We start from the raw sequence: 27,851 nt of genomic DNA on the forward strand, positions 1-27,851 counted from the left end.
GTGTATAGCCAGAGTGCCCTGCTCTCGCCAGGTGATAAGCATAGGTCTCTCCACGGAGAGAGACTGAGACCTGGCAGGTGAAAAGCAGCAGCTTGGGAGATGGCACAGCATGTGCAAAGGCCCTGAGGTGGGAATGAAAAGACAGTAGGGCAAACTAGTATGGAAAGGGGACTCAGATGAGCAGCCAGCTGTGCTGGGCCTCCTAGAGCTTGGTTCTCGTGCAAGAAGCACTGCATGCTTTGGCAAGTTCTATGAAGGCTTTACAACGTTTACAAAGGGCCAATGGCCGCTGGGTAGAATTGGATCTTTGGTGAAAGAGACTTAAAGGTGAAGACAGAGAGACCAAGAGGGGACTACATGAGAACAGAGGAAGGGAGGAAGCAGGAAGATAGCTCAGCGTATAAAATTCCTGTTGCATAAGCATGTAGACCTGAGTTTGGATCCCCAGCCCCCACGTAAAAGCCTGGGGCAGCAGCATGTGTGGGACCCCAGCACATGTCAAGGCCAGAAATAGGCAGATTCTGAGGACTCACGGGCCAACCAGGCTACATGAATCAATGAGCTCCAGGTTCAGTGAGAGAGTGTCTCAACAACTAGGATGCATTCAGCCCTAGAAAGGTGGCTCAGTAGTTAGCATATTTGTTGTTCCTCCAGAGGACCTGAGTTTGGTTCCCGGATGTCCTCTTCTGGCCTGTGTGAACATGACATAAACATGACATACACTCACACGGACACATAAATAAAAACTTCAAAAATATATTTTATAAAAGAAAATAATAAGATAGAGAGCCGTAGAGGGTTTAGAAACAGAGGTAGACACCTGACATCAGTCTCTGGTCTCTGTATGTGTGTGTGTGCAGGGACCAGGCTGGGGAGATAACCCCTCCTGGATTGGGTCTTGAAGGTATCTGGTGAGAATAGCTCTGGAATGGTGGTAGCGTTGCCATTCAGTGGGTGATGGTGTAAGCTCTTTCTCCTCAGAAGGGAGAAGAGGCCATAACTCAGGCGCAGGAGAAGGTGAACGTTTGCCAAACTCCAGGGTTTCCCTCTGGCTACCACCACAGAGGAGCTTTATTATTCCATTTTTATTTTACTTTATTATTTTATGTATATGGGCATTTTGTCTGCATGTGTGTCTTTGAACCAAGTATGTGTACAATGCACAGAAAGGGCAGGAGAGGGTGTTGGCTTTCCTGGAATTGGAGGTACAAATGAGGATGCTGGGAATCGAACCCAGGTCTTCTGTAAGAGCAGCCAGTGCTCTTAACCACTGAGCTATCTCTCCGGGTCCACAAGGGAGCTTTTGTGAGGTGTGAGAAGTTCTAGGGAGAGAATGCACCCAAGAATGTGAAAATCTGAGAGAAATGAGACCAGAGGAAGAGGTGCAGGGTAGGACCACATGGGACCAGGTACACAACCCAAGGGGTTCAGTAATGCCTACTCAACCCCGAGTAGGCCAAGCCAAAAAGCAAGAAGCTAGAGTAGATGCGGGCATTGGCCCTGGCACCAGATCCACCACCCCACAGAGGGACATTGTCCATGGGCAACAGGCATGGCAGCTGAGGAACCAAGCAGGGGTGTGTGTCTCTCTGCACATGTGCCCGAGGCACTGGCAGGGTCCTACCAGGGAGCCCTCCTGGCTCTGCAGCAGCTTGCCCTGGGTGTTCAGGACCTATTGAGCGTTCCAGACACGGCAGGATGCAAACCACACTTTTCCTCCATGACCAGCCAAAGACTGTGATGACCTCAGGGACACTGCCCCTCTCTCATCACCATACAAATGGGGACAAGGCTTAACAATGGATCCCCTAGCTTTAATCCATAGTTTACCACTTCCAGATAGAAGCTAAGACATGTGTCCAAAGGTCACATCAGTATCCCTCCTGGCTCTAACATTAACCAGGAGTCACCAGGCCAGAGTGTTTAGGAGTGTGTGGCTAAGGTGAGTGGTCTCACGATCCCCTCCCTGACACCCCTGGTCCTGTGACCTTGAACAAGTCATTATCTGTTAACCGTCCAATGTTCCTGGAAAAAAGCAGAATTGTTAATTCCCATATGGTACTGTATGGCTAAGTGTGTCCAGGCAAGGGTGACCATGGTCCCTCTGGCCAGTTCACTCTTGTCCCTGGGCCTATGGTCCATCACTCATTATTCTTTACCTCCACAAATATTCACTGCCTTCCTGGCAGTGTAAATGAAGCATCTCAGGTCACAAGATGACCAGTGACAAGGCCTGTGACAAGGGCGTATGGCCCATATCTCAGCGTGGTAGACAGCACTACCTCGAACCTCCATTGTACCAAGGAGGTTAGAGAGGCCCTGAGCGGTGAAGCCCTTTGCCCAAGGAAGCACAGCAAAGGAGTAGCAGGGTCGGGGAGGGGGATTCACACCTATTCCCTTAAAGGAATCAGTGAGTAGAGATGTAGTGTCCTTGTTGCATGGAAGTGGGTGTGATGGGCAAGGCCATGCCTCCCTCCCTGCCATGTGGTTGCCCTGACTAAACTGTCTAATCACTTCTCGACAGACCTCATCCTGTTGTAAGCAGTAACAATGAGAACAGCCCCAAACTCTCTGCTCCTGAGCATTCCTCTGAGTAGGCCATGTCCTCAGCTATGTGCCCTGTGAGACAGAGGAGCTTGAGTACTCCCATTTCACGTATGGAAATCAAGAGGCTCGGGGTCCCAAGTCACTTCAAGTGAATAAGGTGAAGCCAGGGCTTGAACCTACTTTGTCCCCTAACAAACTTCCTGCATCTACCATGCTGTGGAGATGTCCCCAGACGGCTTTTGAAGCCAGATTTCTGCTTGGACTCGTGGCTCTTAGGTTTCCTGACTGTGGAGGCCAGTGACTGGCTTACCATGCATGAGGATGACACCCATCAACCTATCTGATGGAAAACATAAGGTGCTGTCTGCCACGTCAGAGATGTTCATTCATCGTGACTGCGACTATGCTCATCACGGTCCTGGAGGAGGCACGGAGGTCCTTGTGCTCACAGATTAGCACCAGGGGAACCTGGAATGTTAAACACACAAGTTGTTCCTTCAGGGAAAGAAAAGCATAGCCTGGAATCCACCCACCAGGCTGGGAGAGGACATGTTTATTAGCATGGTGACCTTGGCTCTATCTGTATGGCTAGAGACTTTTCCAGTGCCAGATCCTCCCCCAAGACCCTCATTGTAAATTAGTTTTCCTCAGTCAATCTATAGAAGCTATCTCTATAGGAGATATCTTTATCTCCTATATCTTTATAGGAGTTCTAATGCATGTCATGACTCATCTTCATTTAGCTTGCTTTGTCCCTCAGGGAGAGTTACACATGCTTTGCTGCGGATGTGAAACTGATTTCATTATCGCCAAATAAGTTTTCACCAAAAGCGCTGTGCTTAAGTATGCCTATAATAACCTACTCGGGTCAGAGTTCAGAAGTTTGAACCAATACCAGCTAGAGTCATGTTGAACTGAAATACCTTCTTGTTCCCTGGGGATCCTCACTCTTCTGGCTGTAGAGGCTGCAAAGACCACTATGTGATCCTGTGACAGTGACTTTCCTGGATGCGGGGAGCCCTTGTAAGGCTTGCTGTGTGTCTGCCATCTTCCCTAGTGCTCCCTCTGTCCCTCCAGCCAGCTTAGACCCTCCTTTCTCCAAACCCCAGGGAGCTGGAGTTCCAGGACTGCTTCCAGGAAGTGCTTTGGTTCACCAAGAGCAGTAAATATTTACGTTGGAGACCTCGGCCCAGCCTGAGGTCTTGGTCCACATGCTCAGGGTGGCTGCCCAAGTCAGGATGCAAGATATAAGACTGGGTCTCTAAACTCACCACCCAGGAGAAGAGCAGGCAGATCCAGGACTCCAGCACATTCAGGTAAAACGGGAGGAGGGTCTAGAAGCCTGGACAGTCAGAAAGGTTCCTCACAGGGAAGACTTGCTGAGGTTAGCCGAACTGCTGGGCAAGAATTGAGCCTAATAATGCCCCTGTCCGCTATGGTTTCTGGGGGTCAAGGAGAGAGGCAGAGAGGCCCTGGTATTCTCATCCAAAAGCCATGAACAAAGATGGAAGCATAAGACAGGTTGGTCTTCTCCAGTCTAGGGACTTCAAACCACTCTGCACACAGCGGATGTGCAATGTCTGTGTGTGCTGAGCTGTTGCTGGGGACAAAGAGAAGCATCCGTCACAGCAGCCCTCAGGGAACTCCCAGGTGACCATTGTGGGTGTACTGTGTTTAAGGAAGGCCCAGGACCAGAGAAAGAGTCAGAGAAGCCTTCCTGGAAGAGATGGTGTACAAGATGCAAAGCTGAGTGGATGCTGGAGAGGAGCAAAAGGCATCCATGAAAAGGAAAGAGGTTGAGGGCTGCATAGTGGGTCCATGATGAGGACAGAAACTATGGACCACACAGTGGCCGGACGGTGGTGGTGCAGCACTTGGGAGGCACTAGCCCAGCACTAGTCCCAGCAGTTGGGAGGCAGAGGCAGGCAGATTTCTGAGTTTGAGGCCAGCCTGGTCTACAGAATGAGTTCCAGGACAGCTGGGGCTACACAGAGAAACCCTGTCTTGAAAAACCAAAAAAAAAAAAGGCAGTGGTTGAGGACCACATAATGGGTCCATGACAAGGGCAGGGACTGAGGACCATGTGAAGATCTATAAACAGAGCAGGGGCTGAGGGCCACATAGTGGGTCCAGGAAGAGGGAAGGGACTATGGACCACATGGTATGACTATAGAGAAGGCAGGCGTTGAGGAATACGTAGTGTGTCCATAATGAGGACAGGGGCTTTGGACCACACAGTTGGTCCATGAAGAGGGCAGGAGATGAGGAGCAAATGGTAGATGGGCACAGGCTGGGATTTGGGGGAGACAGTATCTCCCAGAAGAAGCAATGCTACAGGCTCTGAGTTTAGAATTCCTCTGATGTGGAGGCTGAGGAGGGAGCAGGAGAAGGGAGTAGACAGGGTCCAAAGTGTTTGACAAAGACACCATTTGATGGCATGGTTGCCATGTCAAACAATGTAGGTTGTCAGCTCTACCGTCTGGCTTTGACTGTGGCATGGTTTCCTCAGACCCCAGGATCAGTAGTCACCATCCTCGTTGTCAGGCTCATCATGAGCAGTATCAAGCCACAGATGCATTCACCTTCACAACTGCCCTCCTGAATGCTAATATCATCTCCGGTTAGCCAGCTGCTCAGGGGCTCCAAAAGGTTAAGTCACTCATCCACAGTCACCGAGCCAGCCATAAAAAAAAGGGCCTCCTACTGGAGTCTATCTGATTCCCAGGCCCACCACATGTCCCTTTCCCCTCAGGCTGCTGACACTCAGGGATGGGGATCCTGTGGCTTCACTGGGATCTCCAGAAGGTTGGCTCCAGTTTGTCCAGTCTCTCAGAGGTCATTCACTCACTAGGCAATCATGTAGGAAGCACCGCAGCCAGGCTCTGTGGTGGGTGTAAGGACACAGTCAGAAGCGGCCAGCAAGGTCCTCCCTCCCAGAACGAACAGCCTGGTCAAGAACTCTGATTTGACTACAGTGTCTCACAGCATTTCACAACAGACACGTCGCCCAGTGCCACATTTGTCTTTGGTGACAAGAAACCCACAGGGGTCCTAAGGACCATGCCACCTTTTTCTCTAAACAAGACAGTGTGCAGAAATCTGAAGTTCCAAGTAAGGAGTGTGGGCAGGAGAACTGACCAGGGATGAAGGTGCCACCTCTCTGCCCTATGGAGGGTGGCAGGTTGTCAAGGGACAGACAACCCAGCACCACAGCACTTCTCCCAGAAAGTACCATGGCTGAGAGTGGAGGTGGGACAAGAAATGACTGCTTTAAGCATTGCTCAAAAGAAGGGTTGCTCTGGGCTGTGCATTCTGGGAGGGCGGACCTTGCTGGCCCCTCCTGACTGTGTCCCTACACCCAGCACAGAGCCTGGCTGCGGTGCTTTATACATAATTGCCGAGTGAATGAATGGTCTCTGTCTGAAAGGCTGTGGACAAACTGGAGCCAGCCTTCTGGAGATCCTTGTGGGTTTTCTGCAAGGAAATGGCTAATGTCTGCCAAGTACTTTCTATGGGAAAGACATCACACTGAATGATTTCCAGATACTGTTAAACCCAGAGACTGTGTGAAATGAAACTTCTTCATGCCACTTGCCAGAGGAGAACCCTGAAGCACAGAGGTATCTGAGCTTTAGCTGATGACTCAAGGATGCACAGCTAGGTCTTGTCTCTTAGCCACTACCCTGAATGTCTCTCCCGGACACTGTGACCCAGGCTACCAGGCATTATGTGCCTCCTCGGGCCCCTCTGTCCAGCTAGCAGGACCCTTGTGCTTACCACAGGTCCTATCTACTACCTGCTGCCTACTTCTCAGCGACATACAGGAAGATGGCCAGCCCATGGATTATCACCCTCCTCTGTGGCTTGCTGGGAGCCACACTAGTCCAAGCTAACCTCAGTCCTCCTGCAGTGCTCAACCTTGGCCCAGAAGTCATCCAGAAACGTAAGTCCTGAGCCCCCGAAACCTCAGCACCACAGAGCAAGGGGCAGATGGAGCAGTCCTCCAAAAAGGAAGGGAGTTCCTTATCAAAGGAAAATACCAGGCAGGGGTGGAGCCCCAGGCGTAAGTGAGACAAGTAATGGCTGAGGTAAAAGGTCTGGGATAGCATGATCTCAAGAGACCATAATGTCAAGATGTCCTCACATATTATTCCAAACACCTACTAGTGGGCAGAATCTAATGACTTCAGTCCTACCCCCAGGGTTTGTTACTCCAGATCCATGACTGTAGGCCTGGCCCTGAACCTACGCTTATTCTCTGTAAGGACATGGGAAGGCCTTCCTCCCTGGGCCAACGGGAACTCCCAATACCACAGGAAGTGAGGAGAGTCCCAGGCTCTCTAGGCAGCCTTCTCTCCAGTGCATTTCTGCCATGGGACTCAGTCCTGTGTGTTAGAGGACACTTGGCAGCATCGGCAGCATCTCCACCCAGGCATTGATACATGTCTTCTATGGTAACGTGGCAACTGCTTGGTAGACAAGCACTGTTTCAAAGGCTAGGGGAAGCAAATGACCTAAGGCTAATCCAATGATTTTCAAGCATGTGGTATGTGAGCTATGGGACCCTTGGGGTAAGCAGCCAAGGAGTTATTGCCAATGGTAGTTTGAGAGAAGATTCCCAGGATCCCCTACAGAGGAGTCAGTGGACCCACCCAAGCAAGTGACCACTGAGCACAAGGAGCCACAAGGAAACTGTATTGACTAACTCCATTAGAAGACAAAAGCCACACCGTAAACCTGGGGTGAGATATTTAATGTAAAGAGCCATAATGGAGCATCAAGGGAAGGAGGATTTGCCTAAGGGGGGGAAATCTCTAAAGGGCACCCAGAAATGAGGTGGCACCCAAGGGCAGAACAAACTCAGAATCGGAGACCCCATCCCAGGCCTCATGGGACGGGATATGACTCATTGTTGGGTGGAGAGAAGCTTGATAGGTTGTGCTAGGCCAGCGCTGACCCGCTGCTAGCAAAGAGAAGCTGCCACGCACACCCCTGTCCTGAGCTGATGACATCCTTTGGATGGTATCTTCCCTGGAGAGAGAAGTTGTTTTATCTCCCGGGGGATCACCTCTGGGTGGTTCCTAGATGCTTGCCAGAGGCCCTCAAAGCTTACTCTCAGCCTTCAGGAATCTTGTCGACTGGCAGGTCCACATTACCTGGGCAGGGACACCACAGGGGGCTGATCAGAAAAATGCATCAGGGACTTTCCACTCCGTGTCCCTCGAAAGCCTATGCTGATAGGGTTTAAGACCGCCAATTGACAAAGATGAAATGTCCATCCCCATTAGCACAGAGCTGGCACAGTGGTGGCACACTGCCTATGAAATGGGCTCTGGCCACTGGTGGAAAGCCAGCAGGGACTGGCCCCAGGGTCCTTGTTCTCATTTGTCCCTTCCTCTGCTCAGCTCCTAAAGCACTTTGGACAATAGGGTAAACACTAAGGTCGCTATCAGGTGTGGCTTGGCCTCAAAACTGTCCCCAACAGAATGCTCAGCTCAAGAAGTATTCGCTGCTAGGTAGGGAGAAGAGAGACACAGGTCCATCATCCTAACAGTGACTGGCACCATCCTGGGTGTGATGATTCCCACTATCTCCAGCCGTACTGTCCACCCAGGGATACTACCCTCCAGGGCCCATCTACTTGGTGAAGACGATCAGGCTGAAAAGGTGGAGCCCTCACTGCATGTCACATCCAAGGGGTCCTGAGTGATGGCTACTCTCAACCCAGGGTCACTGCTAGGCTACTGCCCCTCCTCCTCTTGACATCTAATCCTTGCATCTATCGGCAGACCTGACCCAGGCACTGAAGGACCACGATGCCACTGCCATCCTCCAGGAGTTGCCACTGCTCAGAGCCATGCAAGATAAGTCTGGCAGCATCCCCATACTGGACAGCCTCGTGCGCACCGTTCTGAGATACATCATCTGGTGAGTGGGCCTGACAGCACTGGGAGCCATCTCTTCCCCCACACCTCTGCCTACGTATGCTGCTTGTTCAGCCTCGGTCAACGGACAGTAGCGAAGATGGACCCGACTAAGTCCCTCTTTTGAAAAGCCCCTAGAATGGCTAGTGGTGACCATAAGGAAGTGTTACTGGTACCTCTAAGAGGGCAGCCACATAGGAAGGTGGCCCCAGGTGGGAGAGTGCTAGAATCAGGAGGTGCTTTTTATTGGAGATCATGACTAAGTCAGGGACACCAAGAAACTGACATTTCAAGTGAAGGGACACATGGGGCCAAACCATGGAGGGGCAAGCGTCATGCAGTTCAAACCCCAACAGCAAAGAATGACAGGACAATAGGATCAGGTCACAGAGGAGCTTACTGTCACCGCAACAGGCTGAGGCTAGAAGCCAAGGAACCTGAAGAGAGGCAAGCAAGGGTGAAGGGGAGAGACAGAGGTAGGGCCAACATGGAAAGGATTAGTAAACTAGGCTTGGGATCCAGGTTCTGCTCAGGTATGAGAAAGTCAGGGAAAAGAATGGGTACAGGCTTGGGGATGACACTCGTCTGAGCATGAACATGATTCTCATCTACCCTCCACCCTGCCCAGGATGAAGGTCACCTCTGCTAACATCCTCCAGCTGGTTGTGCAGCCTTCAATCTATGACCAGGAGCTGGTGGTCAGAATCCCCCTGGACATGGTTGCTGGATTAAACACGTGAGTGTCCCCTGAATCAGACACAGCTAACCTAACAGTTTCATCTACTCGCTCTCCATGCAGGTATCTAGAAATAAATCCCAATGTTAGAAGAGCAAGTGCAAAGGTCCTGGGGCAGGAATGATAAAGAGAAGGGAAGGAGTGGAGAGTGGTTAGAAATGAGTTCAGCAAGCTGCTGAGGACTGATGGTGCAGGTCCTTATGTGACAAGAAGAGAACTCGGCTTTAATGGAATGTGGGAGCCAAGGGCAACAGAAGGTCTGAGCTAAGGAGAAAACAGTGTGGCAGAGTGGAGGCAGGAATGCCACATGGAAGGTCCTGCAACAGCTCTAGAGGAGACAGAGATGGCTGAAGCCCAGGTTTGGGACAAGCGAGCAGAGGAGGAAACAGACTCTAGCTATGAGCTGGAAGCAAAAACAACAGGAATTGGATATGGAGAGAGATCGAGAATGACTTCAGGGTCTGCTCCCACAACAATCCGGGAGGAACAGCCAGCAACCAAGAGGACAAGGTTCGAAAGAGGCAGGCCAGGAGACAGTGTGGTGTGACTTGGCATCCGTAAGTGGTGAGGTCGAGACCAGAGAGCTCCGGGACTCCAGATGTGGGAGGGATGACGGGAACCAGCAAAAGAGACAGTGAGGACAGACAGACAGCTGTGGTTCCCGCATAGACGTCAACAGCACCCATTCTCACTGCCGTTGTCCCCACAGGCCACTGATCAAGACCATAGTGGAGTTCCAAATGAGCACCGAGGTCCAAGCCCTCATCAGGGTGGAGAGGAGCACGAGTGGCCCCGCCCGCCTGAACCTCAGCGACTGCTCCAGCAGTGAGAGCACCCTGCGCCTCAGCCTGCTTCACAAGTGAGTGCTGGGCTCTATCACACTGGTAGAAGGGGCAGACCATGGCCCTACCCACTGCGCTCATGGACAACACTGGAGGAATAGACACACATCCCTCTGACTCTGGATCTGGGGCTCCTTCCTGGGAATCCAGACGCCAAAGGCAGTTCGGGGTAGCAAAGATGGAAGCAGCAATGGCAGCACCACCAGGTTGGGAGGGTGGGTACGGAAGTGGGTGCAAGTGGGAGAGTGGGGGTGGGGAAACACCTGCAGACAGAGCAGTGGCTCCGTCTAGGGCTCAGACCACCCAGGCAGGCCTAGGTGGGCCCAAAGCAAGCTTACCTTCTCCCTTGACTGCCTGGGTGATGTTGGGCAGGTCACTTTCCCATATTTCACCTACCTAATACAGAAAATGCTGCTAATGGCAGCTACAGCAAGCATGACCCATTCAAGAGTGCAATGCCACCTCCAGGGGGCCTGTTGGCACCTTCCTCCTAGGATTCCATGTCACCTCTATAAAGCAGGGACAGCCCTCTCTCTTACAAGCTCCCTAATCTCCGGCTCTTCTCTGTCAAAGGCTCTCGTTCGTGGTCAACTCCTTGGCAAAGAATGTTATGAATCTCCTGGTGCCAGCCCTGCCCCAAATAGTGAAAACCCACGTGAGTAAAATCAGGCCTCTGGCCTATGGAGATGGCACCCCTGTAGGACTAGAATGGAAATGCAAGTTGGTACCATATGAGTTCTGTCTCCTTGGGTGGGATCCTTCTGGGACTGGATAATCCCTTCAACAAAGCAAAGAACCGCTGAGCCAATGAACTGAGCCACTGACCCAGTGAGATCATTGAGGTCAAGGTAACAGGAAAACCGAAAATTCAGGAGGCCTTGATCAGTGCTGGTTTATGATTTTAACACTTGTCTCTAAAAGGGTTGAGGGAGGGAACCCTACCTGTAGCTTTTGCTGACTTCCCAGTTATACATCCTACCTTCAGGCTGACTTTTATCTACTAAAGTGATGTCATGGAGCAGAGCTGGAGGAAGGTACACAGTAGCATGCTCCTGTGTAGTGTTGCCACCCAACAGACAGTAGACATTACCTTAAGAGCATCAGATAGTAGACATTACCTCAAGAGCATCAGACAGTAGACATTACCTCAAGAGCAATAGACAGTAGTGGATGCAGAGCAAAATACCTGGTAAAGGATGGGTTTTCTATCTTTATTAAATGTATTTTAATATGTTTTATGTAAGTATATATACTTTGATCTTAAAAACCAAGCCAGAAATTCCTGAACATCCTGTATTTTGTCCTGAAATGTTATCATAAGCAGGGTGTGGCTCAGCTGTCCCGCTGTGGTTTGTAAGTACCGCAGCTTTCCAGATCCAGCTGCATTCATTTCTTCTGAGTCAGTAAATTCAGGCTGTGTGTTAGGAATTGAGAAGGATAGAACCCAGGGCTCTACACCTACTAGGCAAGTGTTCTACAGCAGAAGACACCGGCAAGCCCAGTGATTCTCATTTTATATGCCCTTAATCTGCCATGGGTAAACTGAAATGTTGTAGGTGGATTCATCCATATTGATCAGTGATTTCCACTGTAAATTCACGATGCTTTAGCCAGGGAATAGATGTCTTTAGTTCCAGCACTTGGGAAGAAGAGGCAGGCAGATCTCCGAATTAAAGGCCAGCCTGGTCTACAGAATGAATTCCATGACAGCTAGAGGTACACAGAGAAACCCTGTCTCAAATTATCAAAAACCTAAGGGCTTGGGATGTACCACAGCAATAAGGAACTTTCTTAGCATACAAGGTACAGAAACATAAAAGAAAAAAAGAGAGAGAGAATATAGAAGAAATCTCAAATGAGATTTTATTTTACTATAAAGACCTACTTTATTCTTAATCTTATGTATATGGATGGGTGTAAGAGAAGGAATACAGTCTACAAACATGGGTGCCCACCAAGGCCAAGAGTATCTGACTCCCAGAGCTGGAATTGCAGGCAGGTTTGAGATGCTTGGAATAGGTGCTATGAGTTGGGCTCTCTGGAAGACTGACACACACTCTTAGCAGCTGAGCCATCTCTCTAGCCCCTGGATCTTATATTTGATAAGAGTTAATTTAAGAAACAATGCTGACTAGTCTGGAATAGGCTTGGAATCCCAGCTCCTTGGGAGGCTAAGACAGGAGGGTCACAGTTCAAAGTTTGCCTGGACTACAAAGCAAGTTCAAAGCCAGCCTGTGCAACTTGGCAAGGTCTTTCCCTTGTTGTTTCCTCAAAACAAGTAAGCCAAAAGAGCTGCAGATGTAGCTCAGTGGTAAAGCACTTGCTTACATGTTTGAGGCCTGGGATCAATCCTCAGTGAGGGAGGAAGGAAGGAAGGAAGGAAGGAAGGTAAAAAGGGAGGGAAGGAGGGAGAGGGAAGGAGGGGAGGGAGGGAGGAAAGAAGGGAGGGAGAGGAAGGGAAAGGAAAGAAAGGGAAAGGAGGTTAGTTCCTGGTTCTTCTTGGAAGAGGGAAGGTCAGGATAGAGGGAAAATAAGTAGACATATGTGACTTCCAAGTCAAGCCAACAGTTTATTGTTATTAGAACTTTAAACCCCTGAGCATTAGCAGAGGTGCATATCCAAAAGGTGGTTTTAAAGGGAGATGAAAAGGAATCACTTTGTTAAATGATCTTTTCTTACTGCCATGAGTATGCTGTGCCAGGAACATAGACAAAGACATACAGGTCTTTCTACAATGTCAGATTTGCTGAATAACAATGAATTCACAGGTCTATGGTTTCAATGGCAGCAATTTGTCAGACCTTGGTCATCTGGCCCAGGGAAATGCGGGTTCTTTTATTTCAGTTTTTTAGGGAAGGCTATAGTCTGTTCTCAACACTTATATGAGAGTTGTGGGTGTGGGAGAAAGGATATCATGCAGCACAGACTGGCCTTGAATCCCTGATCCTCCTGCCTCCATATCCCAAGGGTGGGGATCCCAAGGCATATGCCAACATGACCAGCAGACATAGTTTTAAGAATTTTACTTTTTAAAGATGGAGTTTCTGGAAGTAGGACCCAGGTGCAGATATATTCAAAGATTTAGTCAGAATTGTATTTGAATAGAAAAACATTTTTCCCAGCAGAAGAAGTGACATGAACTTGGCATTCCAAGCTAATTCTGACCTGTGGGTTTGCAAGGTCACTTGAGGCAGGGTGCTGTGGTCACAGTTGTGGGTCACAGAGTATGAAGGAGGTCATGCAGAGCATTCGGAAAGAAGCTCACGGGGGAAGGAAAGCAGCCCTTTTCAGTGTGGACAGGACTCATGCAGCCTGTGCTTCAGGACTATCTGAAGGCTCCAAAATATGGATGTCCCACCCCATCCTAGATTCAAAAGGTCTGGTGGGATCCCTTGTGCCCCAGACTCTAATACGTGGCCAGGGTATTAGAAGTGAAGGATGGGGTACTAGGGGCCAGGGGGATATCCCCCTCTATTCCTCCTCCTCTCTGGGTCATGAGTTGGGAAAGCCAATGGGAACAGGGAAACACTGTTCACAAGAAAAGTTAACATTTCTCAAAATGCACTGCCATCACACAAGAATAGGGGATGGCCAGCTAGACAGTCCTTCCATTAGGGCAGCTAGACATCAGACAAAAGGTCTTCGGGTCCTAAAGACAGCAAGGCAAACGTCTACTCCCGCCTCCCTGGCCCCCTATCAGCAGAACCACTAAATCCACACTGCTGATTCTTGGGGCTACAGATATTTTTTGTGGGGGCTGGGCTATTGTGGGTGATATATTTAGTAGTGTCTGGCCTCTGTCCACTAGATGTCAGTATGGCTCGTTGGCCACATTATGATAACTAAAAAAATGTCTTGCCAGAGACCAAAATCATCCCAGACTGAGAACTGCTGTCCATGTTAGGCAAAGAACTTGATGGCACAGGACTATCTGTTGGGACTAGAACCTCACCAAAGATCAAGAGACTGCTTAGCATTGGGTGGGACAGCCCAGCTGGCCCTCTGTTCTAGAGTCTGACCCGGGAGGAGCTCTGTTTTCATGGAATGAATAAGTGAATTCTTAGTTTGCTCTAAGGAAATTATGTGCTCCTTTTAGCACTTGTGAGTGTCCTAGGGAGGGTAGCTTGCAAGCCAGGGACAGTTTGGACACAAGACAAAAGGCAAACCATTGGCAAAAGGACCCTAGGACAGCTGTGGATGCTGAAGAGCAAGGTGGGTCGGAGATGTGCAAATCTGTGAATCCTCAGATTCCACAGACTCCACAGATGAACATTTGACTGGCTGGGGCACTACAGTGAGACTAGGAGAGGCCTGGGAAGCAGTGGGCAAGGGGCTGCTTCTTCACTGATAGCCCTGACTTTGTGCTATTGCAGCTGTGCCCTGTGATCCAGCAGGCTTTTGATGACATGTACGAAGACTTCCTGACACTGACAACAGGTAGGGAGCTCTGCTGTCTGCACTGCCTTTCCCTTGACTGTGGGTTTAGGCTTCAGGCCCCGCCTTTACCCAGGAGAGAACACTCTTTCGGCACCTTGGGCCAGCACAGGTGAACAGGCACCTGCTAAGCCCTGGCCAGACACCGCAGCTTCAACTTCATGAGCACCTTAGATGTGCAAGGCAGTGGTTCTCAACCTTCCTAATGCTGCAGCCCTTTAATACAGTTCCTCATGTGTTGGTGACCCCCCACCATAAAATTATTTTCGTTGCTACTTTCTAACTATAATTTTGCTACTGTTATTAATCATAATGTAAATATCTGTGTTTTATAATGTCTTAGGCAACCCCTGTAAAAGAGTGGATCGATCCCAAGGGTTAAAACTGCTGATTTGCTCCTTGACTTTGGGGGAGTCACTCTCCCTCCTTGTCCCCAGTTTCCTCATCTATAAAATGAGACTTTCTACCTCCCAACCTCAAAGGATTATAGTCAACATCTAAAGGTTATAGAAGAGTTCTGGGCATACAGGAGATGTTCTGCCTGACACAGAGTTGTTTAAAAATAAATGCACACTCGATGGACAGATGGATGGATTGGATGGATGGATGGATGGATGGATGGATGGATGGATGGATGGATGGATGGTAGACTGACTATTGTGTGATTCTGAAAGGAGGGAACAAGGGCAGAGGTGAGTTGTATGTTCAGAACAAATGTCATTTCTCCCTCCCTGAGAATAGCAAAAAGGAGAAGACATGAACTTCTGTGTTCAACCTTGCAAACTGGTCCTACTCAACCCTCTCATAATAGGAATCAACAAAGAGGAAGAAAACTCTACCATGTTATGATTTAAAATCCAAAGAGGCGCATCAAAGAGTAGCCATAGCAACATGGGAAGAGCAGAACAAATCACTAAGGCCCTAGTGCATATGAGGGCAAAATCCAGGGCTGAGCACTATATATGTACCATCTCACTTCCTTAGTGCACTCAACTGTCCAACTGCACATATGGGGAAACTGAGGCACCATATGGGGAAACTATGCCACCTCTGAGCTCACAGAGAAGACTCGTGTTAGGGAAGGCTGGGACCTGATTCTTCCTGCTCCAATTAGATGTGTGTGTGTGTGTGTGTGTGTGTGTGTGTGTGTGTGTGTGTGTGTAAGAGAGGGGTGAGAAAGAGAGAGAGAGAGAGAGAGAGAGAGAGAGAAACATCAGTTCCAAGGCTAGAAGGCACTAATGTTACAGAAATTCCCAAGTCTATCTAGCTGCTCTGTTCTCAGTGACAGGGGCTGAAGCAGGGTAGGGCAGGCTCATGCACTCTCATTCTCCACCCAATATCTGGGCAGATGAGGTGTCTCTACCACCTGTCCACCAAGCGGGGGAAACTAAGACAAACATAGATGATGGGTGAATTAGTGAGTGCACACCAGAGTTCAGTCCCAACCCCCACCTGCCTTGAAGAGTGGGTTACAATTAGGTGGGGGAAGCACAGGCTTTAAACACATGAAAGTCTAGCTCTATGCTGGTGCTTGGAGCGAGCCCTGCAATGGTTGCCATGGTTACCACCAACAGCATCATTTCTCCTGACTCTGGCAGTGTCCCTAATGGTCAGAAAGAAGCAGCAGTAGAAAATCACCCCACCCAACTACACCCTCCATCCTCACACTCTTTCTTCTTGCCCTGAGCAGAACCCATTGCCCTCAGCCCTGGAGCCCTGGAGTTTGGCCTTCTGTCTCCTGCTATCCAGGACAGTAATATCCTGTTGAACCTGAAGGTGAGTGTCCAGACCTCAGAGCATACTGGGGACATTAGGGACCAGCTCTTCTGTGACAGCCCAGGGACCAGCTCTTCTTCTGTGACAGCCCAGGGACCAGCATCTACACATCATCAGGGCATGTAGCTGATGACATCATACACCAAGCATCCTGTGAAAGCCAGCAGGTAGCACATCATGGCTCCCTACCTGACCTCAGACCTCGACCCTGTGTGTGTATGGGTCTCTGGGTCTTTCTCTCAGGCAATCTCCTGCCAAACTTCAAACTTCTGATGGCATTGCAACATGGGCTCAGGACAGAAGCATCCTCAAGGATCATACAGCCCTAACTCCCAGACCATAACTCCCTGGCTGTGAAGCTCTAGGCAGGTTTCTCCTCTGTTTCTGTGGCTGTAAAATATAAGTGGTTATACTCAGGAAACAATGAGATGAGGCCACACTGGATTCCCAGACAGGGGATGCTCAGTAACAGTGGGCTCCTGTAAAGTCCCTCACTGCACATCCTGTGGGTAGTGTGAGTTCCAGACAGGCTCTCAAGACGCTCAGGTCTTGGAAACCACAGCGTAGGATAGATCCATCTGCTGCTCTGTTGCAGTTTGAATCCTCCCTTCACCTAAAGAGTGTAAGAGGTTAAAACCTAAATGAAAAGCATGCATTTTGGTTACAAACTAGGCATTGGTAGCATGCAGCCGCAGTCCTGGGTGCTCTGAAGATGGGAGGCAAAAAGATCGTTTGAGCTCAGGCGTTAGGGGCCAGCCTGGGGAAGCACAGGGATATACCATCTCTTTAAACGTGAGACAGAAGAACAAAGGGAAGGATGGGAGAAGAAATTGAGACAGGGGAGAAGGGAGGGTAGAGGTAATCTAAGGGAGTCAGGAGAGGAGGGGAGGCTGCCAGGTACCTGACAAGCCATTGCCTTCATAACCTAAACTTCCTGACACAAATGCAATGATGGGAAACAGACAGAATGGTTCCTGCCTTAGTCTATTTTGTGTTGCCAGAACACAGTACCTGAGTGATTTATAAACATTAGAAGTTTACTAGACTTATGGAAATCCAGGAACACGATGCATCTCCTGTTGAGGGCCCCCACGGTGCATCTGCCTGTGGTGGAAGACAGAAGAGTTGGGGAGGGTGAGAGCAAGGGCAACCAGGAGTTGAGCTTACTTTCACAATGGTCTACTCCCACCTCCAGTAGCTGGGCCACTCCTATAACAGCACTAACAATTGACGAAGGCCCAGTCACTTCCTGAAGGAGCCACCTCTCAATGCTGCTGTACTGGGATGAGGAATCCATCACGGAAACTTTGAGAAACACCTTCTCCTCAGCACAGTCGTTTCCTTCCAGTTGGTTACAGGATACAATGGGGTATCAAAGTCCCCAAACCATGATCTGCTCTGTGTCTCCTCAGGCCAAGCTGCTGGACTCACAGGCAAGGGTAACCAACTGGTTCAACAGCTCTGTGGCTTCCCTGATGGAGACCACCACAGACGGGGCCCCTTTCAGCCTGACTGTGAGGCAGGACCTGGTGAATGCCATTGTGACCACCCTGGTCCCCAAGGAGGAGCTTGTAATCCTGCTCAGATTTGTGGTAAGCCCCACTGTGGGGGGAGAGGAGGATGACTCACCCCCATGCCATCTGCCCACTGAAAGGAGACCTGAGATGGGAACTCCCAGTAATGATTCTGATGTCCAATGCTAAAACCAAAGGCTTCCCTTAACACCCAACTTTGACCCTGGTTCTGCCTTCAGAAACCAGATGTATCTGTTTCCTCCTCCAAATATCCAGGAGGTGCTCCAGACCACTCTGGATACTGAGGAATCCAGAGATGGTGCCCGTACCCCCAATAGCACCGATCACTAGCTGATCAGGGTCCTCATTTCACCTGAGCCTGGGTGCCAACACATACTCTGATCCTATTACTGAAGCTTGATTAATGCAACTGACTCACACCCCTCTCCCTCTCTCCAGATTCCTGATGTGGCCCGCCAGTTACAGACAGACATCAAGGAGATCAATGCAGAGGTGGGTCCGTTTGCCACCTGGAGCTTGTTAGGTGCTCCCTGACTCTGTTCAGGGGACTCTGCAGGGTGGAACAGATGTGGGCTCCTCTCTTCTTTCCCACTAAGGGAACCAGGCTCCCTGGAAGCCCAGAGACTTCTTCAGTCTAGCAGGGAAGCTTGAAATTGATGATTATGGGGTGATGACCCATTGCAAGGGCAATTCCCCTACCCCCAGACGGGAGGGGTGGGGGAGAATAGGACAGCAATCACAGGCAGTCTAGGGAAATGCAGGGAAAGGCAGACAATGGCCTGGAGCTGGACGAAGGGGGAAACTCTAAGCTCTGCTTCAGGCTAAGAAACCTAAGAAACTGGAGAGCATCCCTGAAGGGAGACGGCACTCCATAAGGGAGTGCTGGGAAGGACAGAGGCTGGAGCACCAAGAAACACCACAGGGGACACGAAGGGCCTGTGCCCTGTGATCAGGTGTGGGTCTGATGTCTTGCTTTCCAGGCAGCCAACAAGCTGGGACCCACTCAGATGTTGAAGATCTTCACCCACAGCACCCCCCATATTGTGCTGAACGAGGGCAGTGCCACAGCGGCTCAAAGTGTTGTGCTGGAAGTGTTCCCCACCAATGCAGATGTCCGGCCCTTCTTCTCTCTCGGCATTGTGAGTTTAAGTGTCTGTGGCAAAGACTGGAGGTCGCCCTGTTCATTGTTATGAACTGGAGTATCACCTAGTCGTGTGCAGAGGAGGAGGAGAGATGAACTTTGGGGGTCCAGCAGCCCCTAGGGATAGAGGGACCATAACTTCCATCAAGGCAGCTACATTCCAGCTAGGGGTATTTTCTAGAGAACGGGCAACATTCAGCAGCTGAGAGACAACCCCACCTCCCAGAAAGAAGGAGTAGGACAGCAACCACATGCAGCCAAGAGAAATCCAGGGGAAGACAGAGAAGCCTGGAGAAGGGTAGAGTTGTGGATGGGCTTTGAGGGGTGAGGCCAGCCAGGCTTCCCCAAGGGGGCAGGCAGTACCTGCTGTGAATAGGAGGAGTTGACCCCTCCTTAGAGCAGGGTCTCTCTGTGCAGCTCTACACTACACTATTTCAGGGATGCCTACAGATTTATTGGTTCCCCATACCCCCCCCCCCCCAGAGAGTTCATCTTGGTGTTCTGGCCTCGCAGTGAAAGACAGTGGAAGCCAACTTCCCAGACCAACCTTACTCCCTGATGACCCCTCCATGGTCAGTGGGAGGCACTGCAGGAGCAATTGTTTCTCTCTGCTCCACTCTAATGGGGCTCAGCACTCAGCCCTCTGGGTCAAGCTGATGCAAGTCTTGAGCCCTGAATGGCAAGCCTGACTTAGCCTCTGAGCTTTGCAGTCATACTAACAAGGCTCAGGGCTTACCATAGCTGCTGACCTCCTCTGTCTGCCCTTCAGTCACTTCCCGTGTACACCAGGGGACTGATAGGACCCGATCAAGAGGTAGAAGGGCTTATTGGAGAAGCCACTTGAAGTGCCTGACACACAGTAGCAGACAGTAGGTGTTGACTGTGTTGGCCAGTGTCATCCTAAGCTTAAGTGGCAACTGTGAAACAGGGTGTAGGGCATGGAAAGTGAAGTCAGAGAGTTCAAACTTTTCCCAAGGTCACAGAGCCAGTAGCCAAGATTACCTTGACCCCAATCTTTCCTGTATAATCCTCCCTCTAGATGCATTCTCTTTTTTAAAAAGTTGGGGCCTGGTTGTCTTGTTGCAGGAAGCCAGTTATGAAGCTCAATTCTTCACAGAAGGCAACCGGCTTATGCTCAACTTCAATAACGTCAGGTAAATGTGTGAAGTGCTGCTAAGCTGCCCAGGCGATGCGTTTCTCTAATCCACCACCAGAGGACACCAGAGAGGGCTGATGACAGAAGGCTTCCTTGCCAGGCCTGACTTGAATTAAGGGTTGAATTCCAAATGGAAAATGAAGGGACTCTACAGGAGCCACAAAGCAAGCCAACCCCACCACTGGGCTGGCCTGCATGCACCACCCAAGGCTTCAAACAGCCCATTCTGAAAAATTTCAAGATAAAAGCGGTAACAGCCTAGAATCCTTGGGGCCCAGCACTGAAGTGGCCTCTGCACCCCTCCCAGTCCTGCAAAGTCTATTACCTTCTGTCCCACACTGAGTTCAGGGACTCCAACTAGAGGCTCCAGCAGTAAAGTTAGGCTCAGGGGAACACTCTGATCTGCCTGTACAGGGTGAGATAATAGCTAGCTATGGATGGATGGATGGATGGATGGATGGATGGATGGATGGGTGGGTGGGTGGGTGGTGGATGGATGGATGGATGGATGGATGGATGATAGAGAGATGGTAGATAAGATTAGATAGATAGATAGATAGATAGATAGATAGATAGATAGATAGATAGATAGACAGACAGATAGATGGATAGATAGATGATTGATAGACAGATGATAGATGATCGATAGACAGATGATAGATGAAAGATGATAGATAGATGATAGATAGTAGATAGATAGATAGGCAGACAGACAGACAGATGATTGATAGACAGATGATAGATGATTGATAGACATCAATAGACAGATGATAGACGAATGATAGATAGATGATAGATAGTAAATAGATAGATAGATAGATAGATAGATAGATAGATAGATGATAGATAGTAGATAGATAGATAGATAGATAGATAGATAGATAGATAGATAGATAGATAGATAGATAGAACACAATAGATGGTAGATAAGATAGACCAGACTGGCATTTCTACACAAGTACATGAGATGGGAACACCCTCTCATGAGGAACTTGAGCTAACTAGAGCACCGACCCTCCCCCACCCCTGGGTGGTTTTCTGTCCTTTGGGCTACCATCCAGCCCTTTAGAATGTGAACACCATAAGCAAGGACTTTCCCTTCTTCACCATTGTCGCATGAGAACCTGCCTGTGCCTTGTACATAGCAGGTCCTCAATAGACAGTTAGTGACAGAGATTCCAAGGGGCCACTCTCATGGGTGTCTTCTGTTACAGTATTGAACGCATCAAGCTGATGATCTCAGACATCAATCTGTTCGATGTAAGTATTAACAGATAATCTCTAAGGGAACGGGGGCCAGAATGGGCCATTACAAAATGAGACGCTGACCAGGATTTGCTTTGAAAGAGATATCACAGGAACTCCTGGGGTGGACTGGTGGTCTCCTTACTACACTCCAAAGTCTAGCCTGCAGGCTCCCATTTCTACTGAGCACCTACTGCATGCAGACATAGCTGAGAGCACCAACCATGTACAAACCTGCACCACTCTCTATTATAAAACAAAGCCCCTCCGCTGACCCTGGGCAGTCCCTCTCCTCTGGTCCTCAGTTTCCCAAGTCCCTATCCCGAACCCGAGAGCTCAACTGGGCTGGCTCTTGTCTTCACCTTTGGGATTGCACTTTGTTTTGTTTTACTTTGGTGTTGTTGTTGTTGTTGTTGTTTTCTTGCTGTTATAGGTGGTGGGGTTTGTTTGTTTCTTTGAGACAGGTTCTCACTATGTAGATCTGGCTAGCCTGGAATTCACTATGTACATCAAGCTGGCCTTGAAACTCAGGACAATCCTCCTGCCTCTGTCTTCTGGCTGCTGTGACTGTAGGTGTTTATTACATCTGACCCTCCATTGGTTTGTAGAGGGTTTTGTTTAGGAAAATAATAGTTTACTGCAAGATTTGTGAAAATCTGGACATCTGTCTTCTCTTCAAAAGCAGAATTCTCTCAGGTGCTTCCAGCTGAAACAAAGTCCCTAAGCATAGAGAGTTCTCAATGAGCCACAGCCCAGAGCAGTGAGGGCTCTCTCCCCAGTGTCTCTGGGCAGAATCTGGCTGCTTCAGCCTACAGGAGACTTGGTATTCCAACATGCCTTCTGGATGCTCTTGTCATGGGGAGACAAGTCAGGGAACCTGAAATGGCCCTGAGGACCTGGCAGTGACCTTTAATGGCTTCCCTCTCCCTCACAGCCTGAAGTCCTGAGGGACACCCTGACCAAGATCCTTGAGTACGCACTGCTGCCCAATGAGAATGGTGAGTGCCTCGGCCCTCAAACCCCTCCCCTAGGCTGCTGGACCTCCTGTCTTCACCCAGGACCCCCTTTTTCATGGCCCCCATCTTCTAAGCCTAGTTCTAACTCTTCCCGTTCCAGAGAATATTCCTGTCACCAACTAGAGAAGGCCTCTCCTGCTGACGTCCCCTCAACAGCCTGGTCCTTTACTATACCAGTTCTAAAGCAGGCAGGGATGAGCTGGCAGACACCAGGTTCATAGGTCCAGCTGAAACCAGATGCAAACAGACAGCTAGACCTCACTCAAGGGGCCTTGGGCAGACTGAGCTCAAGTACCCAACCCCTCTTGCTGGCTTTGAACAAGCTCCCTGGTCCTCCTGAGCCTTGGGCTATCCACCTGTGGAAAGGGTAAATAAGAGTACTTTCCTCTAGGTGGAAAGGAAATGATGTATGTCAGGGGTGGAAAGAGCTGGTACCTGTGCCATCATCACCATGTGTGAGGGGTGGAGAGAGCTGGTACCTGAAACATCTTTATATTTTTAATTTTGCTTTACTAAAGTAGGAAATCTCAGATGGAGAAACTTCTACAGAGGGTGATGGAAGCCATGACTGTTCTTGAACAAGTGTTAAGGAATATGAGATGCACTGTGGGACAACCAGAAGCGAATGCCAAAGGGCCAGATAGGGCTGGGTGAATGCCGGAGTAGAGGACAGGCAAGCAGGTAGAAGGAAACAGACCAGGTCTTATGTGCCAGATCCCAGGCTCGCCTCCAGGAACTGCAAGCTGGCCACAGTGGCCCACCACTCTCTGACAACATTTGTTATTTCAGGCAAACTGAGAACTGGAGTCCCCATGTCAATGTCCAAGGCGTTGGGTTACGAGAAAGCTGTGTGCTCTGTGAGCAAGGTGAGAGGCATGTGGGAATAAACAAGCTGTCTGGGCTGGAGTGGCCCTATGGTCACTTGTCGGGGTGTGGGCACCTGTAAGTGAAAAGTCACCGCTCCTCCTACCCCACGTACCATCACTCATGTTTTCACTCACTTACGCAGGAATATTTCTCCATGCTGTAAAATGTGTCACGTATGGCTCCTAGTCCTCTGGCCATAGAGACAGATAATACTGTCCCCCTGGAAGAGCCCATTCTCTAGCAAGAGAGACACCTATATAAACTAGTAAACAGAACCAAGTAAATAAAGGCTGGGAAGAAAATAAAGGCAGGCTCAGAAGAGAAAGCGGTGGTGGAAAGGGGCTGCAGGTTTTGATAGGATAGACAGGGAGAACCTCTCTGAAAAGGTGATGCTTGCTGGCACCTGAAAGGCAAGATGGTGAGCCCTGTGGATAGAGAAGTGTCATATCAAAAAGACCAGCAAGTCCAAAGGCTCTGAAGCTGAGGTGGGTACTGTTCCAGAAAAGATGGTCAGGAGGTCTAGGGTATGAGATGGCACCCAAGGACTGCAGATCTCAAACTATACACACACACCTCTGTGGGGCTAAGTGACCTCCACTTGAGCAGACCAGAGTTATAGCTCAGTTCTCCATGCAGATGTCCCTAGTGTGCCTGGCCTGACACACACTAAAGGCTTAATAAATGGTTGGTGAGCAGGTCACAATCCTGGCCTCCGCTAGGAAAGGGGCTGTAGCTGTGTCAGGCACCTCACACAAGTGTCAGCCTTAACAGCGATGTCCACACTGGCTCTGCTGTCCAGAGGCGGATCCTAGTGTGATCTCCTTTTACAGATGGGGAAACTGAGACATTTTTCCAAAGCTACATATGTATGTGCCCTACTGGTGGCACTGTCAGATTTTGCATCTGACACCTGCCCCAATAACCTCTTACTTTAGTCCCAACTTCTTCATGAGTCAGTCAGTAAAGTGCCCATCTTGGTCAGCTGGCTAGTGAACATTTATTAAGCATCTACTATATACAGACACTGTCCACAACAACGAATAAATCAGAAAAAAACCTCTGGCTCCTCAGAAATTCAATCCAATTTAGAGGGATAGATGGCTAAAAGCAGACTCACAATGATGAGAGAAGCCCATAGGTGGCTTGCCCATCATCCTTCTGTAACAAAGTGTTCATCCCTGCTCTACAGAGGCATTTTGGGTCCAACCTGTGACTCCCATGAGTCCCAATTTGTCCCCAAGCTGCCCATTAGGACCACCGAGCTCCTGAGCCATTTAATCATGGAGAAATCCCCAGATCTAAGTCATATCCCCTGTCTCCAAATGTCCTGCTTTGCTCTATTGGTTCCTCTGTAGCCAACAATGCATTAGTTGTGTTCTATAGCTGGGAGACACCAAACATTTACATTAGTGGGAAGAGAGTGGAGAATAAATAAATAAATAGATGTGAATTAAAGCCAGTATGTGAGAGGAGCCAGTAGAACACAGTCACAAGGGTCATGTGGTCACTGCTCGTCTCTACTTTGCTGGGAGCTGTGAAGAAATCAGAATACAATCTTTTTTTAAAATTGTTTTATTTATTTACATTCTAAATATTGCTCCCCCTTCCCAGTCCCCACTCCAAGAGTTCTTCACCCCATCCTCCCTCCTCTTTGCCTCTGAAAGGGTGTTCCCCCCACCTGACCCACACATCCTCACCTCATTGCCCCCTGATGCCCCTTCTCTGGGGCATCAAGTCTCTACAGGATTAGGCACATCCTCTCCCACTAAGACCAGACAAGGCAGTCCTCTGCTACATATGTGCCAGGGCATAGATCAGAGCAAGTTTTATCATTCCAATTAGTTTGGTTTTGATTTCTTTTTAAAGAAACTCAGGTGCCCAGGTCTTTTGGAGACAGCCAAGAATCTACTTGTATAACATTTCATTGTGTTTTACTGTGGGCCTACACAATCCAGCCACCGCACACGAATACTCTGCCCAGGCCACAGATTGCTAGGAGAGTGTACTGTTCACATACAAGGCCTTCATTTATGACCCTGCTATGTGCTCTGCACAAGTGTGTCCCCCCCACACACACCAGGCCTTCCTTCATGGAGAGCAAAAGCAGGGTGACCCCCAAAAGGCAGGAAGTGAAAACCAACACAAAGGAGAAAACTAACCAGCTTGACTCCCCTTCCATTCCAGGGTGCCCTCAAGCTCACTCCAGCCTCCTCCTAGAACCCTGGTTCTCCTCCCTCCTGATGAAGACCTGGACAGTAGCAGCCAGCCCCAGCCAGGTCCCAGCCGGGAGTGTGGAAGCCTGCTTTGTAGACTATCCCCCTGCAGTTAATAAACGCTTGCCAGTAGCTCCCGTCGTCAGGGTGGTTTTGTCCAGCATGGGAGTTACTCTGCCTCTGGCAGGCCTGGGATATGGACGGAGACGTGAGGGTGGAGTTCAGACACCTCTGAGCCACCTGAACAAGTCTTTGTCACATGGAAATGGCGTGACCACAGAAGAACAGGAGCAGTGATTGGGTTCACCTCCCTTTTGGAAGGCTTTTGGATGGGGAGACACATACTTGGTTGATTTTGTTGGTATGGTGGGTCACATGGTCTCTGAGTCCTATGGTTCTGGAGGCAGACAAACAGGATGCAGCTTCTCCTAGGTGGGCTTCTGTGCCCTTCTCTGTCAAGAGGGGAGCATCGTGGTTCTCACCTTGCAGAGCTGAGGGGAAGATCAACTGAGGCACTCGGCCTCCAGGGCACCTCAGGAAACACCTTATCAGCAAAACCTTTCCTATTCAGACACGCATGACAGCCATTGTCTCCGTGGTTTCCCTGAAGCCCCAAGGTTCTGGGACAAGACAATAGGCATCTGTTCGCTAAGCCTGCGTTGTTCTCCACACCCACCCACAGCCTTCAGTCACACAAAAGCCCTTACGGGAAGACAGGGGTAGTGTCTGGGAAGAGACAGTACTCAGAGCCAAAGCACACTTCTGCCGTACCTATGTTCTGTAGTGCCACCTGGTCACCATAAGGCAATTTGTTCCACCCCATGTGATCACTGGATTTGAATGTCCTCAGGTCCATCATCCCCTGGTGGCAGATGAAGATCCTCACTCCCTGGGCAAGGGACAGCTCTGAGGTCCAGTCTCACCTCTAGCTCCCAGGCCTCCCATAAGAAGGAATGTGGGCACCCACAGCAGCTGGTCACAGCCTCCTCCCCACTGTTGTGCGGGGTCATCTCCTAGATCCACTCCACTCAAATCTAGGTATCAGCCTACTGTGGGTACCAAGACCATTTGTTCCATGTCAGTAACACCAGAGGGATCTTAGAGCTGACTAACCACCTACCTTCCCCACAGCCTGGGCAGCACTCTCCCCTCACCCAGCAGCATGCCACTGTCTCTTCTTCCAGGCTCCTTCCCCATCCACCCTCTTCTGTGCTCTGCTTTCCAAGGGAAAGAAGAGCAACCGTCTCTGTGCTGGCCTGCATCTGATAGGACCCTGAAACCGCCATCCTGACCCAGAGACAGGAGACCCGAGAGGCAGGGGTTCTCAAGTCCCACAGGTAGGGCATCCTTCCTCAACAGAGAGCGTGAAAACTCTTCTCAAATCTGAGTCTCGGAAACAGCAAAGAGAAAAATTCCAGGTTATATCTTATAAATTGTCCTTAAGGGACACGGTGCCTCTATGACCCTAGCTCCTCAGAAGGCTGAGACAGGAGGATTACTAGTTGGAGACCAGTCTAGGCTCACAACACAAGACCGTGTTTCAACACAACCCAAGTCTTGAGCCTGGAGAGATAGAGCATTGGCTGCTCTTCCAGAAGAGCTGGGTCAGTTCCCAGAACCCATATTGTGGCTCAAAACCATCTGTATCTCCAGTGCCAGGGGATCCAGTGCCTTCTTCTGCCCTCTATGTGCACCAAGCATGTATATGGCAATACTGAGATAAATACAGGCAAAACACCCAAACATTAAATTTAAAAAAAAAAAAACTCCCTCTTTGAGATAGAGAGGTGATCTGAGATCAGCGATTAAGAGCATTCATGGCTCTTGCAGAGGGCGTAGAACCTACATCAATCAGCTGACGACCACCTGTAACTCCAGTTCCAGGGAACCTTGTGCCCTCTGGCTGCCAAAGCACATGCCCACGTGTGGTTCACATAATCTCGTGTAGGCACGCACACATACATATACATTTTTAAAAAGTAATATTAAAATATAGAACTTCAATCTTCTCTGTCATATTCTATCAAATGCTGTGAACTTTCGCTGACCTTTGACCTGGTGGCCGAAGGAAGCGCTTCAGAACAAGCCCTGGTCAGCCTCGCGCTTCCTGTGTGCTTCCTGTGTCTCTGCTGTCTCCTGGAACTCAGTCTTCCCACAAGCTCCCAAGCCTGAGTCTCCAGGTGAAGCCTGGGACTCCTGAGAAAAGGATGGGGAAGGGAGGGGAAAAGTGACGCACCGATACTATAATCTCAAAAGAAACAAGTTTAAAACAAAAGAGAAAAGGAAATTGGAGCTAACACGCACCCTGCTTGCGCCCTAAGTTGTAAAGGAGAAAATTCTATTGAAAATCCCGGACTCCCAGGGGAGACGCAGGGCAGCAGGGACATGATCCTCTCAGCTTCCGAGTGACAGAGGGGGT

At 49.6% G+C, this 27,851-nt stretch overlaps 1 protein-coding gene across 2 annotated transcripts in view; it reads left to right on the top strand.

Moving 5' to 3' along the window:
• Positions 1-25,566, top strand: part of Bpifb1 (BPI fold containing family B member 1) — a 33,776-nt gene extending 8,210 nt beyond the window's left edge. Inside the window, exons 1-16 of one of the 2 annotated variants that reach the window (XM_031373728.1) lie at positions 3,831-3,863; positions 6,330-6,490; positions 8,337-8,475; positions 9,100-9,207; positions 9,917-10,066; positions 10,623-10,704; positions 14,423-14,486; positions 16,174-16,259; positions 17,672-17,851; positions 18,233-18,286; positions 18,775-18,933; positions 20,022-20,089; positions 21,306-21,351; positions 22,271-22,334; positions 23,142-23,218; positions 25,404-25,566. In XM_031373728.1, coding sequence (XP_031229588.1) covers positions 6,376-6,490; positions 8,337-8,475; positions 9,100-9,207; positions 9,917-10,066; positions 10,623-10,704; positions 14,423-14,486; positions 16,174-16,259; positions 17,672-17,851; positions 18,233-18,286; positions 18,775-18,933; positions 20,022-20,089; positions 21,306-21,351; positions 22,271-22,334; positions 23,142-23,218; positions 25,404-25,436 — 1,425 coding nt within the window. In that variant the 5' untranslated portion in view covers positions 3,831-3,863; positions 6,330-6,375 and the 3' untranslated portion in view covers positions 25,437-25,566. Of the gene's footprint in view, positions 1-3,830; positions 3,864-6,329; positions 6,491-8,336; positions 8,476-9,099; positions 9,208-9,916; positions 10,067-10,622; positions 10,705-14,422; positions 14,487-16,173; positions 16,260-17,671; positions 17,852-18,232; positions 18,287-18,774; positions 18,934-20,021; positions 20,090-21,305; positions 21,352-22,270; positions 22,335-23,141; positions 23,219-25,403 lie in introns of those variants that run through there. The other variant, XM_031373727.1, reaches the window with a different exon arrangement.
• The last annotated feature ends 2,285 nt before the right edge of the window (positions 25,567-27,851 follow it).

Source organism: Mastomys coucha, unplaced genomic scaffold (genome assembly GCF_008632895.1).
Source record: "Mastomys coucha isolate ucsf_1 unplaced genomic scaffold, UCSF_Mcou_1 pScaffold15, whole genome shotgun sequence".
NCBI lineage: Eukaryota > Metazoa > Chordata > Mammalia > Rodentia > Muridae > Mastomys > Mastomys coucha.